We start from the raw sequence: 20,124 nt of genomic DNA, 5'->3' as shown, positions 1-20,124 counted from the left end.
CCGTTTATACAGGTGTCTTGATATATGTTTCAGCACCATAAGACGCTTGGGTTATTGTGTTAATGAGTACCAATATTCAGATTTTTTATTGAAGAAACCCAGTGTTTGCTGTCTAGGGCAAAGACAGTTGTGCCTACAGGGCTCTTCTGGAAAGCTGTCTGTTGATGCCATAGTCTTTGTTACAGACTCACAGTGTGACTTGCTTAACAGATTTCACTGATTTATAAATGGTGATCTTGCTCCATTTCTTATGTGATTGTAAACCAGCCAAGGGTCATCTTTTGTTTCGGAAGAAGGAGAGGAATACCTACTGCTAGAAGACTTTGAGAGCAAAACGATTCCGTTGCAGTGAGTGTGTTGTGATTGGTTTGGATTTGTGTGAGAAATTAATCATACAGGTAAAATCCCAATATAGCAAATTTTATGGAATAATAGATAAATGGGGCCTTAGTAAATTTTTAGGAAAGCAAATAAACTCATAAAACTGGACTGAAGCAGAGCTTACTGCAGGCTTTGACTTGACTGCTTTCTAGGTTGAACTAAATGTGTGGGTTTTCAGGGCTTACCCAGAGGGTCAGTCATGAAGCATTATTCAAAGCCTTGCCCCCACACCCTTCTCCTCTTCTAAACCATAAGGTGTTTTAATCTGGTCAGCTTTGCCATTTGATGTTGCGTAAGGCTCAGACTGACAGGGAATTTGAGAGCAGGTGTGCTTGCTTACTACTTAACAAAAATCAGTGGCGTGAGCATTTGGTAAAGCAGTTGAGACTCCTCTTGGGATGTTTCCATCCCAAATCAGTATGCCTAGATTCAAGTCCTGCCTCCACTTCTGATTCAGACTTCCCGCCCTACATCCTCAAAGGCAACAGTGATAGCTCAGTTGGTTAGGTCCCTACCTCCCTCACTGATGTGGGAGACTCAGAATTCTTAGCCCTTTGCTTCAGCCTGGCCAAGTCCTTGCTGTTGCAAGCACCTGTGTTGAGTGAACCAGCAGATGGGAGATCCCTGTCTATCAGCCTTTCCCATAAAAAGTAGGCATTTTGGGGACACAGCAAGGAAGCAATATTCAACAGACTAATTTCTGCTTTTAATAGCTGTGTGACAATTACTGATATGATTCATTGGGTGTGTTGTTTACAATAAAAAAGTGGGGTAAGTTGTAGAGAAATAGATAAACAAGGTGTTTTTTAAACAGAGTCATTAGATATGAAAGCTTTGCTTTTCTGGAAGTCATTTTTGATGTAAAAAGTGATTATTCTGTAGCATCAAAGAAAGCACTTTAAAAATTTTTTTTTTGCATAGAAATTGTTTTGATCCACAAAGTGGTTTCTCTGAGCCATTCTGTGAGGTGATGAATGGAAACAACTTAGAAAAGTTCCAAAGATGGGATTCTGAATGTTTGTTGTAATGGGATTTTACTTTTAAAAAAAAAAGAAATTTTTAAAATAAATCAACACTAGTTAATACTATCAAATTCTAACTTGATTGTGCTTGTTTGCTGTGAATTTTTAAAATTACACACTTGCAATTTTGTTACCTATGCTACTAACTTTTTATGTTAGGGAGATTCACAATTATCTTTCAGTATCAACTGTAAAATGCCAACAGCTAAGTGGCAGCTTTCGGCACATTTTCTTTTGTGTAGCATTGTTCTTTGGTTTCTCTTGGATCACGTCTTTCCTGGTACAGTAGAAATTTTGAGCAAAATCATCACTCAGATACATTTTGCAAAAGTGACAGTTAAATCACAAATATTATGAGGTACTCACTATGTGCCTGCTATTATGTTTGGCGCTATCAGGGTACAAAATAATTACGTAAGACACAGTCCCGTTAAACAGAGGTGCCTTTGAAGATGACAAAGAAGACTTGTTAAGAAGTCACAACTTTCAGTATGTGACACATTCAGAAGATGACACATGAGAGCCACCTTACCAACTGTTCATCCTACAAGATTCGGTTCAGACACGTGCTGTTCTGGGATGCATTCCCCCTAACTCATGGTGTGGAATAAACGTTAGAGTAGATTTGTATAGCACCCTAATTGTGCCTCCCTATCTCTGTTTTATCACAGTATTAGAAATAGTCTGCTATTTTTACTTGTTCACCGCTAAGCTGGTCAGAGCAGGAAACTTGTTATTCATTATACCTTAGTTTCTCTTAGTGCCTGCATTTGAAGTAAATGAAGTATGAACATTGGAATATGTGTGGGTACATTAGAAATTCCTCAAAGGGAGAGTACTCGTGCTTTTAAGATGGGGGAAAAAAAAGAAACTTCATCAAAAGAGTAGGATTTTGACTAGACGTATACCTGGTAGATGAAGGAAGGATATCATTGGTAATTTGAGAGGGAAGAGGAGGGTGAGGATAGCATGTGGGGGCAGGGCTCTACTAGGGAGAGGTAAGCCAAGTTATTAGTTGTCCTTATAGTTCTGGCAATCTATAGAAAACAGTAAGTGATCTACGGTTTGAAAATATTGGTTTATGGAAGTGTAGAACTGTGTTCCCATGGGTAGACTGGGAAAGGGAGAAACTAGAAGAAAGTTCAGTTAGGAGAGCTCAGAAATGTAGGTTGCAGCAGTCACAGGCTCAAAGTTCAGCAGTGGCAGTGAAAACAAGTGGAGCAGTGGATGCTGGCAGAGGGCAAGACTCAGGTGCTGATCCAAGGGAAGAAATTGGGTTCACTGGGTTTTGAGCCTAGAGAATCGGGGTAAATCAGAATAATGCCAGTGAAGAAGGTAACTGAATTCAGTCTTGGGCACGTGAGCAAATACTGGGATTAACAAACAGAAATACCAGCTTGGAAATACAGGACTCCAAATTTTATAGGAAGATGGGAGTTTGTGTTCAAAGGAGGTGAAGTTGCAGATTAAGAGCATTCTTCTTTAGGGGCACATGTAGGAAAGGGTTAGAGCAAGGAATTCTCAGGGCTGTTCCCAGGACAGGAGGCAGAAGGAGTAGCCAGTGAAGCAAGAGACTCATCAGTGAGGAAGAAGGAACATCCAATTAGCACAGTATGGGTTTTTCCACACACTGCAGAAGAGAGTTTTAGTGAACTGGACCAACCAGAATCAGGTATTACTATAAAATCAAGACAATTGAGCCTTTCAAAAAAAACATCCCAAGTTACTTAAATAATATATATTGCTTAAAGTCCTGTGGAACTTGGGACAACATCTATGAGTGCCTCAGGTGTCTTTGTTAATATTGAGAAAATGAGTGTGCTTTATTGTTCATCTTGGCTTATACTGCGGGTGACAACTCCAAGTGCAGAGACCACACATGTGTCCAAAGCCTAAAATACACTCCCATGGGATTCCTTGAGGTTGAGTGTTGTTTGAAGGTGGTTAACTCTCCGAACCTGTTTACAGTGTTGGCTAAATATTTGATAACAATATTAGTAAAAGAGAGAATAGATGAAACCTATTCAGTTGCCCCCTCACTGTGGGTCATGTTGAATTTATTCATATCCAGGTCATCACTGGACTTGTAGTTTCACAGGACAACAAATTTTCCACTGGCAGGTTCAAACGCAGTGGATCAGCTATGTAAATTGTCCTATACTAGGTCTTTGCATGTTCTCCAAGGAAATGCGCTTCTTTATGCCTATCCCTTAATTATTCATCTTCCCCGGAGTTTTGTGATGTCTGATTCCAGTGCTTCCGGGGTTGCGGTTTTATGTGTGGCTTTTATTGGGGATCCTTGGGGATGCAAGCAGATACAGGACAAGAATTAAGGATATGCTTTTGGTGGGTTAGTGGTGGTGGTTTTATTGTCTGATACATAATCATAAAAGGCTAAAGATATTTTTTTGCTTTAAATCTTATGGATCATGCCCAAAAAATCTAATGAGAAATGCCATTTATTTGATTGCAAAACTGTATATATGTTTGTCAGAGCTATATGATTCTCATCTTCATCATGTTTTTCTTGTTTACTAACAATTTTTGTTTAGAACACATGCCGACTCTGCAAAATCCACCTCTTCTGAAACAGACTGCAATGATAACGTCCCTTCTCACAAAAATCCACCCTCCTCCCAGAGCAAACATGGAGTGAATGGCTTTTTCCAGCAGCAAATGCTGTATGACTCTCCCCCATCACGGGCTGCCTCTGTATCCATAGACCCCAACCTTTACAACCTGCCCAGGAGTTACTCTCATGATGTGCTACCAAAGGCATCTCCCTCAAGTACTGAAACAGATGGAGAACTCTATGTTTTTAATACCCCATCTGGGACATCAAGTATAGAGGCTCAAATGAGGCATGTCTCCATCAGCTATGACATTCCTCCAACACCCGGTAGTACTTACCAGGTTCCACGAACATTTCCTGATGGCACCTTGGGACAGACATCCAAGCTAGACACTATTCCTGATATCCCACCACCTCGGCCACCGAAGCCGCATCCAGCTCACGACAGATCTCCCGTGGAAACGTCTGGGCTCCCACGCACGACTTCCGACACCGACAGTAGCTACTGCATCCCTACAGCAGGGGTGCCGCCATCACGTAGTAATACCATTTCCACTGTGGAGCTGAACAAATTGCGAAAAGGTCAGCTGTGTTTGGCTTCCACTCTGCTAGAGGTCAATGAAAGAAAACCTGGTTTTTCTAAATATCTGCTTTTTTATATATAGTATGATTGTACCTGACAGTCCCTTTTTCTTTTTTCTTCAGTTGTAAAGTTAGCCACTCTTATAGCAGAGACACAGAGTCTCAGTAGGTCACAGGATGGGTGTGTGTGTGTGCGTGTATGTGTGTGTGTACACCCATGTTTACTCTGCTACAAGGTTCAGCAAGTTTGTACTTTATCATTCTGGAAGAGGACAGCCTTCTTGATGCCTTCCTGCCTTAGGATGCACATACCTGTCTCTGCCACTTTTTCTGTTTCCTGGGTGTGCAGGCCCACCCTTGGGGCAGAGCAGTAGGAAGTAGCCCAGCCAGAAAGCATCTCCAACTCACGTCCTTTCCTATATGTGTGTACTATTATGGCTACTTTTGTGTCACATCTGTCAGGTCCTATTTCCTTCCTTTTTACACAACCAGATTTTACATTGTGTCTAACAGGTGAGACTCTGTACCAGTCATGCCCTTATGCATTTTGTTAGTGGGATTTTTGTTTATTTTTGAAGTACTGAATCTTCTATCCCCTTACCACTGGCTGTTTCACATCCTGCTAGCGAGTATACTTTCCCTTTACTGCCGCCTGACCTACAGCCTACTGACCAAAGGTTACAAGCTTTGAAAGGAGAAAAAAATGAGTGTAGATTATTCTCACAGATTCTAGAAATGCATAAAAATAGAAAACCAGTGTTTTTGACACACATACCCTAAAAGCTCTGGGCTAAACTTTACATATTTTGGGATAGTTTTCCAACCATCTTAAAGAAAGGTAGATATTTAGTATATCAAGGATAGTTCCTATTTTAGTGCCTATGTACCCACACATTCAGTACCAATTTCTAAACCCCTTTTCAAGGTTACTGCATAAGCTAGCTGTAAGGAAGTGAGACATAAATAAGGATGAAGGTGGCTCAGAAGATAAGAAAATAGGGGTGGCCATTTGTAACAGTGATTAAGCCATCACTTAGCGTGCCAACCTCCCTTATTGAAACACCTGTATTCAAGTCCCAGCTCTAACATCCATTCCAGTTCCTATGAATGCACACACTGGAGGCAGTATATAATAACTCAGGTACTCTGGTTTCTGCTACATGTATGAGTTCCAGGCTCCTGGCTTCAGCTTCACCCAGCCCTGGCTGCTGCAGGCATACAGGGAGTAACAGGTGATTCATTCTCTTTCTCTCATTGCTTTCAAATAAAGAAACAAAAATATTTAAAATAAGAGGAAACCAAAAAGTGCTGTTTTCTTTCCTATCTTTAGTTATAACCCATCTCATCCCAGGCTTAGGCAATCTTCGATAATCAGATACTGGTGTGGGCATTAGTTAGCATTTATGTGTCTCTTTTCTAGTGATTCCATATGCTAATTTGAGATATTTGAAATCTGTGTGTGCATACACGTATATCTATGTGTGTGTCTGTGTAGAGACTGGTAACCTGGTTCATTCCTTCCTACCCAAAATCTGATAAAGATGAGAAGAAATGATAGTTTGTTCTTTATTTTAGATGCTAGTTCTCAAGACTGCTATGATATTCCACGAACATTTCCAAGTGATAGATCTAGCTCACTTGAAGGCTTCCATAATCACTTTGTAAGTATAATTGACCTTGGCATCTTTGAGTGCATGTCATTGTCAAAATCTTTGTACTCAGTGTCCTGAGACTAGATGAAATCATGAAGTAAAAGTAACCGTGGATCCCTTTTGAATAGATGTGACTCAATGATTATGTTTTCACATATAATGGTAGTTTCTATTTATTAAGACAGATGTTATGTGTGTTTTAGAAAATCAAAAATGTGTTGACAGTGGGAAGTGTATCAAGTGAAGAACTGGATGAAAATTACGTTCCAATGAATCCCAACTCACCACCACGACAACATTCCAGCAGTTTTACAGAACCCATTCAGGAAGCAAATTACGTGCCAATGACTCCAGGGACATTTGATTTTTCTTCATTTGGAATGCAAGTTCCTCCACCTGCTCATATGGGCTTCAGGTCCAGCCCAAAGACCCCTCCCAGAAGGCCAGTTCCTGTGGCAGACTGTGAACCACCGCCGGTAGACAGGAACCTCAAGCCAGACAGGAAAGGTAAGAGGAGCCTGGAGAAAGAGAAGGGTGGGAGGATTCCTGTCACAAAATCCAAAACAGAGCTGGGACTAGAATGTCTGAAAATGTTCACGAAGCAGCGCTGATGTTGGTACCTTAATTGTTTTTATAGCATGTGTTGATGCCTCGGTGAGATTTCTTAAGTCTCTGATCTCTAGAGAAGAGGTTACAAACTAAAATGCTCACAGGGGTTTGCAGGAAATATGAGTGTCCTTACGCTCATCTTAATAGAGCAACGAATTGCTGCTCAACTGCAATCTTTTGTCGAATTGTGAAAACAGGGGCCTAACCAGGCATGCCTTTTGTTATATCAAGACACACAAAAAAATGGAATTTCGTATGCACTATCTTCTGAATTCTAACATTCTAATTCAAATATTTTTATATAATTACAATATATTTTTATGGAACTATTTAGAAAAAAAAATTGTAAAACCAAGCATTTCTCCAAGCTAGAAAGTTACCATTTTGTAACCTGTTCTCCAGAGTGTATGATACCAAATCAAATTTTAAAATTGTTAATGTACTTGACCTAATTGTTTAAGATCAATGCAGTAGCCTGGATAATGTTTCTATTATGCTGGTATAACAGCTTTTTAAAAATTATTCTGCCTTTGCTGGAGAATATAAATAAGTGCTTCTCTTTTTTCATACTGGCCTTCTAAAGTAGCACTAAATTTTAAGGTAGCATGTTCTGTTAGGAACTTTGATATTAAAAAAAAAAAACTTTTCAGCCATGTTGGTTAATATCCACTCAAGTTTTTCAAATTTGTGTTAAAGTGGTTAAAACATAGACAACTTGCTGGGTTCCCACATACTACTTGTGTGATTTAATCTTGACAACCAAATAAATTGGCATACATATGGTAAGTGGCACAATTTCTGCAGGAATTTTTAACACATTTAAAAATTCTCATGCTGTCTGCAGTTTTTTAAGAACATGTACTGTATGTTTCTCATTAACCTTGGCCGAGATCACTAGTACTGGTACTGATGAAGGTCCAGCCATGGGAAAGCAACCTACAAACTATCTGAGTATCTTAAGGGTTTTGCTGTGTTTGTGAGCACTCTTACAAACCAGGCGATTCTAGGAGACTGTCCTGCTCTCCACCTTCCTGTCTCATGGGATATCTACCTCTGCTTTCTTTCATCTCCTTCCCTTCCCTGTTCCGCTCTGTAACTGCTGCCTTCCTTGGGTTCTGCCTCCTGAGGTCTCTGACCTGCCATGTGCCTGAAAGGCTGGACCCCTCCTCCTGGCTCCTGTGTATGTCCCCTGACAGCCTTCGCGTCTGCTTCTGACTCCTTCATCCCTTATTCACTCACTTGGGATGACTTGATTGGCCTAATGTCTTTACACAACAGGCCACCTAATAGTGTGGCTGTGAGTCCAGGGTCGATCTTTGATCCAACAGCTATGAAGATGGTCGTGTTCAATGCCCAGAGCCATCCAGACTGCCTGGGGAGCAGAGCCATGGTTGGGGTGATTATCTGAGAAAGAGAAGGAGCTTTCTATTGGGTCAAGTTTCTTTTCTCTTTGTCCTAATATGTTGCATAATCTATATTTTCGAAATGAGTTATTTTCCTCTTTGCAATATGCACAAGTGTATTTGAACATGTACAGATTTGTAATTGATCACAGATCATGGAAAGATTCAGATTGGATGTGCAAACTCTGAAATATTTGGATATTCTATTTTCATCTTTAAACTAAAACTTTAATGGATACATGTTGGCAGCAGATCACTGCCTTTTTAAAATAGACTAATTTATTTGTTTTAAAATCAAAAAGAGAGATCTTCCATTCACTCGTTCACTCCACAAGTGGCTGCAACACCCACGACTGAGCCAGACTGAAGATGTTTTTGTGGTGTGTGATCATTGTTTCCAGGTTTTCTATTTCTTTTTCCTATATCTTTAGGGAGAGGGAGAAACAAGGGGAGAAGCCACATCTAGCATCCCACCCGCCCAAACACCCAGGGATGGGGAACAGCCATCTAATATTTACCCACGGTCTTGATGTGGCTTATGCTCTGTGGGTTCTGCCCAGGTGATTCCAGTAGTACTGAAATGTTGTTCTCGCCAATCCAAGGATAGCGGAACACTTTCAGTGACCATTGGCTGACATAGTCTTCATTCACCCAGATGTTTACTGTCATCCTTGGGCTGGAGTAGATGTCTAATTTGTTCTGTTCTTCTACTGCCATGGTAAGAGATGTCTTCTGCAGGCTCCCATGGGCTACAATGTCTGCCATGTAGATCTAGACCAGCTGTCTTCTACTCCATCTTTTCTACTGAGGAGGACCAGTTCTCACAGGTGGGCCCAAGAGTCCAGGATAGGCAACTCCAGCTCTACCAGGTCCCCGGCCCCCCTGGGGCTCTCAGATCCAGCACCCACCATACAGATTTTAAAGCCCAAATTCAGATCCCAAAGCCAAGTTTAGAAGTCTCATTTGGATTTGAAATTCTTAAAATTATTCACAGCATCAGATGAGTACTTTAGTTTCAAATTTTGTTACATCATATAAATGCCTTAATCTGCTATTCTATCATCTTAGTAATTAAAACTTAATAAGGAAACTTATTTCTATCAGTTATGGCTTGATTTATTTCAAAACGCGTTCTAACTAGCTCAGCACCCAATATCGCTGATTCAGGTCTTTGGAAGGATTTACAATAAATGAGTGACATTCTAGTCTTATTAATATGTCCAGTTGTAGTTTATAGTGAGCATAATAGTTCACATACTCTTGAGTCAAACAAGCTATGAAAATACACATGCCGTGGATACTGACATGTATTATCATGGCATCTTTGCTGACACCCAATCTGTAGCAGCCATGTCCATGATTTCACCCTACCATTTTCTTTATAAAGTTGCAGAAATCCTCTCACCTCCATTCATCTGTTTATTAGACTGACTTTCAAACTGCCTTTTGATTTCTTTGGCATTGTCCATCCATACCTTTTTGCAGTAGCTCTCAACATTAATTATTGTACTGATTCTTAATAAAGCAGTGCTGGCTTTCTTAGGGTGTTTTTAAATGCACCAGTTAGGTTAAAGTAACTTCAGGCCCAGGTCCCTACTGTGGTATCTAAAGAATTGAGAGTATCAGCCCTGAGGAGCTTCTTCCCCAGGTGCATTCTTTTTTATTAGGCACATTGATATAGCTGCTCTCAACACTTTTTTTTTTCCCAAGACAGCCCCCAAAGAAGTCTTTGAATAAGAAATTGCAAAGGTGAAAATACATGTGTAAGTGACAAATGAATGATAGTAATATAACTAGGCTTTTATGAACAGGTGTTAAAATTTGAATCTTAAGTCAGGTTTTAGGTTAACAGAGCAATTTTTTTAAGATTTATTAATTTTTTATTGGAAAGGGACATTTACAGAGAGAAGGAGATATGGAGAAAAGATGTTCCATCCTCTGGCTCAATTCCCAGGTTGCCACAATGCCTGGAGCTGAGCCAATCAGAAGCCAGGAGCCAGGAGCCTCTTCCAGCTATCCCACATGGGTGCAGGGTCCCAAGACTTGGGACGTCCTTGACTGCTTTCCCAGGCCCCAAGTATAGGGAGCTAGACGTGAAGTGGAGCAGCAGGATATGAACTGGCACCCATATGGGATTCTGATGCATGCAAGGTGAAGACTTCAGCCACCAGGCTATCATGCTGGGCCCAACACAGAGCAGTTTAAAGGCAATAAATAATGCACATTTTTACAGCTAGACTTCATGTGAGGCTTTATTTTTCCCAAGTATTCTTGACGTTCAGATTTGTATATCAGCATTACTTTACTGTATTCCTCTTTATTCAATGAGACCACTAAAACAAGTATAAAAATTTTTCAGTACTGTATATTGATAAATTTTGTGAGTTAGCAAAAGGTAATATTGTGAAATACTTTTCTCTCTTGGTTTTGGGCATACTGACTAGAAATGGCATAATTTCCAAAATGCTTGGAAGATTAATCTGTACCACATTATACCTGTAATGATACAGAAAGTAAATTTTGCACATTAAATTGAATTTATTCAAGCAACATCTACTACTAGAGTATGGCACAGTATTCCATCAAGTTTTCAAAAAGGCTTGCCTGCTTAATTAATCATGACCATGTGTGGCTACTTTGATCATATTTGAGAACCAGCTGGGGGAAGAAAAACTGAGTTGTTCCTCATTTCTTTGTAAAAGATAAACAAGCAGAAATATGTGAAATCGACTAGATTAATTGCCACCAACTTTAAAAGAAAGGCAGTTTAGCAACATTCTATTCAAGGCAGATTTAAATGCCTACCGGTTACAGCATAAAGTCATCATTGGGCCTTATTTCTCCAAAAACGGGGAAGGAAAAGGCTTCTTCCCTAAAGATGCTCACTGTCTCCTGGGGGAGGCAGAAGAGTAAACACATTATCATAATGACCATGGAAGGGGCTGTGGTAGAGCGAAGCTCTTGAAACTGGTAGGGATGCTCCCCTGAGGAAAATCTGAGTTGCAATTAAATGGTGCTGGAGGTTGCAGAACTGAGAAAACATGAATCAGAACAACCTATTTGGATGCTTTGAAAAAGAGAGCTACAACAGGCCCGACATCTTGAGTGGTGGGTGGGCGGCTGGCAGTCAGTCTGTGCACAAGTGGAAGGAAAGCAGCAAAGGAAGAAGGAATGCCAAATCCCTTGCAGGTGCCTGATCCTGAGGGCGTTACAATCCATGCTAATGAGTTTGGACTTCATTCTAAGTACACTGTTATGCTGGCAGGTAACTTAATCCGGTTGGCCCTAGAGTGTTCATTCTGATTTAAGATTGCAGTTGAAAAAAGTAGCTGCACCATAATGTAAGTGTTATGAAAACCACACCGTTTCCATCATCCCCCTCAGAGGATGCTTTGTTCTGCTTTCCTGTGGAGAGTTCCTGAAGCCTTGGTTGAGGCAAGATCACACAGGAAAGGCCCAACAGAAGGCCATGATCCGCTTCCTTCAACTCTCAGTATAAGTGGAGGTCACATAGTTATCCATTGAGAGGGTATGCTTTTCAGAGAATCAGTGGGTAGGTGAAGTACACTCAGAATTAAAGAAAGACACATGGTGTTTTTTGTTGGTTTTTTTTTCTATTTTCTAAAGCAAATGTGTGAAACCTCGTATGGCCTTCATTTTAAAGAACAGCAATGGAAATGCCAGTTCAAGTCCCTGTGTCACATCTGATCCAGCTGCCTGTTAATGTGCATCCTAAAAGGCAGCACATGATAACCCAAGTACTTGGGTTCCTGCCACTCAAACACTCAGATGGAATTTCCAGCTCCTGGCTTTGGCCTGACGCAACCCTGACTGTGGCCAGCATTTGGCACGTGAACCAATGGATAGAAGATCAATCTCCTTCATCCTGTCTTTTGAATAAATGAATAAAAAGAGCAACCATTGGTGCTGCTCCTTCTCGGGGTTGAATGAGAGAGGTGGTGCTATATTGTGGCTCTTTTTGCCTTGAGATCACTGCAAACAAACAGACAAACAAAAAAAGGCATTGGTGCACTGCACTTTGCTAGGCTTTTCTTCAACATGCAGAAGAAAGGTTCTTAGAATAAAAACCATCTCACAGTTTTTGATGGATCATTTTTGCTAAGATCACTTGACTTCTTTGAAAATTACTTACTCTGGGGCTGGTGTTGTGGTATAGCAGGCTAAGCCTCTGCATGCAATGCCAGCGTCCCGTATTCAGCCCCTGCATCCACATGGAAGGTCCAGATGAAGCTCCTGGCTCCTGGCTTTGGCCTGACCCACACTCCAGCTGTTGCAGCCATTGGGGATGGAAGATTCTCTGGCTCCTCTTCTCTGTAACTGTCTTTAAAATACAAAATATTCTGTGTAGTTTGCAGCATCATGATCACCTCCATTTTACGTTTGTCAGTATTTACTGAACACTCCAAAAATGGGTTGGAGGAGTTGTTCCAGAACCCCAAAACTCAGTCCGCTTGACCAATGCAGAACAAACTCATCACAGACTAGAGTGAGGGGGAAAAAAAGCAGGTGGTTATGGCAAATCACAGAGCAAGGAGTCAGACAGCTGATGCTTAATTCCTGGACTGCCCCCGGTGAGTCAAGGCACTGGATACTGTCATTCATAGCTGGGTGTGATCAGTTCACATGTGGCCTTCTGACTGGTCTACAGTGCATGTGGCCTTCTTTTGATTGGCCAGTATGCTTCCTTTGGATTGGCAGAGGTGGATTCCAGGCTGTCTGAGTCCAAGGGAAGATTGGGTGTTAGTTTCTTTGATCAGGTTCTGTAAATGTCTACAAAAACTGTAAGAGTTAAGATGTCAAACATGAGAGGTTTAGGCACAATTTCTGTCTTTAGAGTCTGTGTCACTCCTTTAAAAAGTCTTCTCAGAGCAACTGTAAGCTGAGGAAGAGAGATGGAGGCATGATAAAGTCTACATCAAAGGCATTAGGGGTATGGACTTAGCTCTGTAATGACTGACAGGAAGTTACTGGTCCTGAAGCTAAAGCTTCCAGAGAAATATAATGATTTTAAATATCTGTTTAATGTTTGAAGTACTTAAGATTTACTTGGGAAGACTCACGTTGTATATAACCGCAAAACAATTCAGATCCTCTCCTATGGTAAGGATTATTAGACCAGAATAGGATATAGGAATGATGGAATTCTTTATCTAGATTCTTTTTTTTTATTGTGTTTTATCTAGATTCTTGATCCAAAAGATTCAAATATTGGCTCTGTTTGTCACCAGCTGTATAACTCTGAGCAAGTTACTCAACCTCTCTCTCTAACAAATGCTGTAAATTAGCAAAGGGATTCTAATTGTACCTTCCCTACAAGGTTGTTGTATTACATGAGGTTTTTTTTTTTTTAAAGATTTATTTATTTTTATTGCAAAGTCAGATATTCAGAGAGGAGGAGAGACAGAGAGGAAGATCTTCCATCCAATGGTTCACTCCCCAAGCGGCCGCAGCAGCCAGAGCCAAGCCAATCCAAAGCCAGGAGCCAGGAACTTCTTCCTCCAGGTCTCCCACGCGGGTGCAGGGTTACAACACTTTGGGCCATCCTCAGCTGCCCTCCCAGGCCACAAGCAGGGAGCTGGATGGGAAGCAGGGCTGCCAGAATTAGAACCGGCAACCACATGGGATCTTGGTGCACGCAAGGAAAGAACTTTAAGCACTATGCTATTGCACCAGGCCCTACATGAGGTCTTTAGCATGCCCAAAACCAAGGAGTCCTCAATAAATGTTCATTATTAATGATTCGGTGTAGTGGTTTTTCTCAGGGCACTCTCAGTGTGTTAAATAGAAACCATTTCAGTGTTGTATAGCAATTCACAGACACGGATCGGTAAAGCTGTGATAGAAATTGATGGTAAAAGAGGAAAGAACTGAAATAGAGAATAATCTCACCAGAGAAACACTGTGGTTCAAAGAACCCAACATGCAAATCACGAGAAGCTTTTCCTTGCAGCGTCTTCCATGTCCTGTAGGACTTCTCCAAATCATGACAGGATTCTGTGTCCTGTGGAACCATTTGTTGTCTTGGAATGGAATTTATTGAATAGAGCTTGAAAGAAGCTGGGCCATGCGTTAGCACTTTATCTCCCATAGCAGGCTCTTTAATGCATTCTGTTGTTGCTTTTCAATTTGAATATCATTCACCTAGCTGAAGAAGAATAAAGCAAGATAGGAGTTGACTTTCTTTCTCACTCTCTTTTTCTATTAAGACTATTTTTCTTCCTTTCCAAGCAGTAGATTTGTCTTGGCCTTGTTCTTCTACCTCTAAGCATAAGTTTCAGAAGAGCCTTTCTGTATTTTTTCTTAAGCCTTTCCTTTCGTTTCAAAAAGTTGGCGTCAAGCCAACATTTATCCAAGCTTGAGTAACTTCTTTCTGACCTTGATTATCTGCGTTCTCCATTTCAGTGGCACTCACTTGAAAAGTACTTTTTGTTGTCATCTTGGCAACTCGTTAGTGTTTCAAGACCAAATATAGATGTAGGTAAGAGAAATGACTACTATATTGTGACTGAGGCTGTAATCCTAGGGACCCAGGAAATGGTACCATTACTAAGCCTGGGATGGTGAAAATCGTGTTGGTTTAGAGAAGAAATGATCCATTTGGTTTCAAGTATAGAAGAGGCATTTGCAAGTGACTTATTACAAATGATGGGAAGTGGGGGACTGAAAAAAAAAGTGAGAAATCATAACTAAGCAAATGAGGCAGCCAAGCCTTGGGTATTGAACCAAAAACTTGAATCAGATACTCAGGCTGTCAAGAAATGCAGAGTAGGGCCTGGCACGTTGGCCTAGCAGCTGAAGTCCTCGCCTTGAATGCACCGGGATCCCATATGGGCGCCGGTTCTAATCCCGGTGGCCCTGCTTCCCGTCCAGCTCCCTGCTTGTGGCCTGGGAAAGCAGTTGAGGACGGCCCAAGGCCTTGGGACCCTGCACCTGCGTGGGAGACCCGGAGGAGCTTCTGTCTCCCAGTTTTGGATCAGCACAGTACTGGCCGTTGCGGTCGCTTGGGGAGTGAATCATTGGACGGCAGATCTTCCTCTCTGTCTCTCCTCCTCTCTGTATATCTGACTTTGTAATAATAAAAAAAATAAGTCTTTTTTAAAAATAAAAGGAAGAAATGCAGAATAACCATGGAGAGAGAACCACAGTGAAAGAAATCAGGAAAAAGTTGCAGAATTAGTGAAAATGGGTCTTTCAAGAAAAGGAAGGTTATGTGGGAGACCTGGAAGAAGCTCCTGGCTCCTGGCTTTGGATAGGCTCAGCTCCAGCTGTTGTGGCCACTTTGAGAGTCAACCAGCAGATGGAAGATCTCTGTGTCTCCTTCTCTTTGTGTATATGACTTTCTTTAAAAAAGAAAGAGAGAAAGTAGTAAGTAAGAAAAGGAGGATGGCAAGGACAAATTGGGCAAACATCCACAAGCCAAAAGTGGTTACTAAAGCTTCTCATAATTATTACACATCACATCGTGCATGTGTTAGCCACCTGTGGCTTCACGTGGATGTAATGCTTCAAGTACCTCCATCTCGTCACACTCGAGTGAAGCAATAAACACACATTTCTTTTCTTCTGGCTGAATTTTCTACTTTGTGATTTTGTGTGATCCCAGAGGAGTTCCAACTGAACTCCAGATGTCCTTAGAGTCCCCAAATCCCAGCAGGCATAGACATGCTATATAGAAAAGGAAGCACTACACCAGTAGGTCAGAGAGGAAGCGTTAATTTTGCCTCTGATTAAATGTAAGCTGAGCATTTCCCTTCTTTATGTCCTCTGGGAATATCTTATCCATAAAATAAAGAAACTGGATTTGATTTATGAGGTCCTAAAATGTTTGTAATTTTTTTTTTTGAAAAGTAGTGCACTGTTTGGGAGACTTTAAAAAGTTGACTTTTTCTGACTTCTAATTAAATGCTCTGCCATTGTGGATCCTGGATATCATTTGAGGTTAGTAAATGACTGTTGCCTCAGATTTCAACGTTACCATTTTAAGCTAGGCCTGCCTCATTTTGTTGCTGCTGTCGTTGTTCCTGAAACATTTATTTGAAAGTCAGAAGTACAGAGCAAGAGCCTCCGTCTGCTGTTTCGCTTCCCAAATGTCTGCAATGGCTAAGACTGGAGCACACAAAAACCACTTTCCAGTTGTCTGACTCAGGTAGCAGGGTACTTGGACCATCTTACACTGCTTTCCCAGAGCATTAACAGAAAGCTGGATCAGAAGTGAAGCAGCCAGGACATGAACTAGACCCATTTGGGATGCCAGCATTTTAGATGGAGACTTTACCCACTACACCAAAATGCTGGCCAGCCCCAGGATCACCTTATTTTTAAACAAACACATTGTATTACTTATCTAACTTACAAAATTGGTTAGTTTGAGAAGTTTTATCTTTTATAACCTGGAGAATAACATTGTAAGGAGACAGGAGCTAGATAGCTTATTGAAATTTTAATAACATGCCAACTTTGTAAATTCCAGTAATTAGGACTATCTGGTACTACTGTGACTGGGGTAGATTACATTATCCCTTCAGATGATATTGCTTCTTCGTTGATGAACTAATAGGGAAAGTTCGATTACAACAACGGAAAACCAACTCAATGCTTTCCATGGGGCTTGCTTGTGTGTGACAGAGATTAAAGGAATGGCAACTGGATATATCTAGATTAAAGGTGGACAGTACCATAATCTAATTGTGAGCATCCACTGAGCATTGAGGAGAAACAAATAAATGATGGTGTTGGCTTTGGGTTTGAGAAATACAGTGGAGGTCCTGCCTGCAATACAAGAACTATAGTCTGGAGGCATAAAAGTAGTCAGCTGGAGTTCTAAAGTTATCTACAGCAAATTATAAAAGTCATATTATCAGAAACGCATTATCAGAAACATAAGAAAAATTTGAGTTTTCTTAGAGACACCAAACTTCAAAGAAAAGATGTCACTGAAATCTGAGGGATTCTATAACTTCTTCTTTAATCCCTTGTTATAAGACATGTTAGAAGAAAACCTAACATGGCCCATGCTTTTCCTCCCTTTCCTCAAAGTTAATTACTAACCAGGCCGGTGACCCCGTTCATCACCCTTTGCTTATTACATTGGTGCATGCAGCTTCCCCCTTCCCATGGTGCTGAGCATGCAAGAGATAGAGCAAGACTGGAATATGTTCCACAAACTGATATTTACGCTTCTAAGATGTAACATTTCTGTATGGGGCTTTGTTAACTTTTTTTACAGAATCCATTTTCCAATTTAAAAATAACATCATATTAAGAGAGTCTTCTTTTTACCAATTAGGTCAAAGCCCTAAAATTTTAAGACCCAAACCCCATGGTTTAGAGCGAACTGATTCACAAACCATAGGTGACTTTGCTACAAGAAGAAAGGGTATGTACTTCAGCACCGCATGCCATATGGGGTGTTGGGAATTTATCTTGCAATGTTCATTTAAAAATAAATAGTGAAAAAGAGCCTTAAATACTACTGCTGTTACGAATAAAACTCTCCAGCATGTTGTTTGTAAAATGAATGCTTCCTGTAATATGCCATTAACAGCAGCATGTTATATATTGATAATATGTGATATTCAGACATATCCTTCTGTGTTATTCTTTTAATTCTTTGGACAACATAATGTGTTCTTTAAGCTTGTAAACTGCTTTTGTGTCCTGTCTTTATGTGTGTATACTCTGTCCTGAAACAATAAAAGATCATTTCTTGCATTTATACCATTACTTAGAGGTGAACAGCTATATTGCTGTGTATTAGCTTTGGAGTATCAAAAAAAGTACATTAAAAGCATACCTTTGATCAGTATTTTATCTACATGTCTATTTTAAGAATATAGAAAAAATCATTTTAACTCAAATTTAATCAATTTGGTATCACTATATTTAATGAAAATGCTTACTCATGAGCCTCACTGAAACTGTGTGGTTCTTGAATATGACTGTCTATTTTGTGGTTTGATGATAATTATAACTGTTAAAATTACACACATAAGAACAAGAACTACATTGCAAACTGAGAAAATAATTTTTCTTTAAAGTGGCAGGATTAAATAATGCTTAAATATTCTTCTAAAGTATAATTAATATTAACAAATAAGATTATTTTAGTTATTTTGCTTACTCTAAACAATCCTGCAATCTTAGTAAAGGGCTAAGCACCCTATTACACATACTAACATAATAATTATTTACTGTCACACTGAGATAAAGACCACTTATAAATAAAACTAGAACAAATGTTAGCATTTACTAAATTTTATTTAATTGGTATTTATTGACTAAATTAAGCTGAAAATTTCAGGTAATGATTTAGAAAGTATGGCCTTTTCCCAGAGCAGAGTTTGAGTCTAAATATACAGTAATTATGGGTTTGCTGTTTCCAAATTATGCCTGAGTTGTCACAAATGGTTTGATTATTTCTCTGGACCTCAGCAAAGTTGTGCCTTCTTTTTAACGAAGATTTGTTTTTCAAACTTCCTGCGCATCATTTTTGTGTGTAACTTCTAACTGATACTTCAATACTGAAGAATAGGAACTCTTTACATAGATGATTAAATTTCCATATTGGCAATTTAAAATTAGTGAAAAGAGTTCGTGAAAGAAAGAGATGTGTTAATTGAGCACCAATGGAAGAATTGGGTCCTGTTATGCTTCCTTGTTCTCAGTTTATGTTCATAAAGTTTTACTTAAGGAACAACATGTCAGAATAGAGCGTGAGAAAAAATTTTAAAAAAACTAATAAAAAAAGAATAGAACGTGAGACCTTGAGTTATTAATAATTATTATGAATCATTTAGTTTTTGTTACTAGTTATTTGGATCCTTGGAAAAATCATTTAATATCCCTCAACCTCATTTCTTGTGTGAAACAAGCTGACTACTTAATATAGTCTGAGATGTAAACGGAGGTTCTTGTCATGTTTTCCAAAGTTCTGTAAACTAAAAATCTCTTCTGTTTGTCTTTTCAGCCAAGCCAGCACCTCTAGAAATAAAACCTTTGCCGGAGTGGGAGGAGTTGCAGGCCCCAGTTAGATCTCCCATCACCAGGAGTTTTGCTCGAGAGTGAGTCCTTTGTTCAGAACACCTTATTGGAACAGCCACTATCTGGAATTGTTGTTATTGTGGAAAATATCAAAAATTAACAAACTTTAAAAATGGTCTGGGAAATGCCACCTTTTTGGGGTTGTTAAGTCCATTTTCGTTCATTGTTGCTTTTCCCACTCCACTTCTCCTGAATCTATCATGCAATTTTCCATAGGCTCCATGGGATTCCATTGTGACAGCTAGCAGAATACGTATGTGTAGACCTTTGTGTTTCAAAAGGGTTCTACTTTCATTTCTGTTATGATAAATATCAATAGATATTTATGTCACGTAAATAGAAGTTCCTTGGGGTTCTCAATTTTTTTTTTTTTTTTTTGAAATGTGAGGTGTTTATGAAACTAAAACTTCCTGAGAACAACTGATCTGGAAATTTTTTTTTTGAAGATTTATTTAATTTTATTGTTTTACAGTAGCCTAGCGGCGAAAGCCCTCACCTGGAATGCGCCAGAATCCCATATGGTCACCAGTTCTAATCCCGGCAGCCCCGCTTCCATCCAGCTCCCTGCTTGTGGCCTGGGAAAGTAGTCGAGCATGGCCCAAAGCCTTGGGACCCTGCACCTGTGTGGGAGACCTGGAGGAAGTTCCTGGCTCTGGATCGGCATAGCATCGGCCGTTGCGGTCACCTCCATTTTGGAAAGGCAGATATACAGAGAGGAGGAGAGACAGAGAGGAAAATCTTCCTCTGATGATTCACTCCCCAAGCAGCCGCAATGGCTGGAACTGAGCCAATCCAAAGCTACTCGGGTCTCCCACGCGGGTGCAGGGTCTCAAGGCTTTGGG

At 40.2% G+C, this 20,124-nt stretch overlaps 1 protein-coding gene across 7 annotated transcripts in view; it reads left to right on the top strand.

The window, feature by feature from the left end:
• Positions 1-20,124, top strand: part of GAB1 (GRB2 associated binding protein 1) — a 134,585-nt gene that overhangs the window by 104,981 nt on the left and 9,480 nt on the right. For 4 of the 7 annotated variants that reach the window (XM_058666812.1, XM_058666817.1, XM_058666816.1 and 1 more), the window contains exons 4-9: positions 268-348; positions 3,956-4,557; positions 6,133-6,218; positions 6,413-6,716; positions 17,529-17,618; positions 19,209-19,302. In XM_058666812.1, coding sequence (XP_058522795.1) covers positions 268-348; positions 3,956-4,557; positions 6,133-6,218; positions 6,413-6,716; positions 17,529-17,618; positions 19,209-19,302 — 1,257 coding nt within the window. The remainder of the gene's footprint in view (positions 1-267; positions 349-3,955; positions 4,558-6,132; positions 6,219-6,412; positions 6,717-17,528; positions 17,619-19,208; positions 19,303-20,124) is intronic. The other 3 variants (XM_058666814.1, XM_058666813.1, XM_058666815.1) reach the window with 3 other exon arrangements.

This window comes from Ochotona princeps, chromosome 7 (genome assembly GCF_030435755.1).
Source record: "Ochotona princeps isolate mOchPri1 chromosome 7, mOchPri1.hap1, whole genome shotgun sequence".
Lineage (NCBI taxonomy): Eukaryota > Metazoa > Chordata > Mammalia > Lagomorpha > Ochotonidae > Ochotona > Ochotona princeps.
This window is presented reverse-complemented; position numbering and strand designations above follow the sequence as displayed.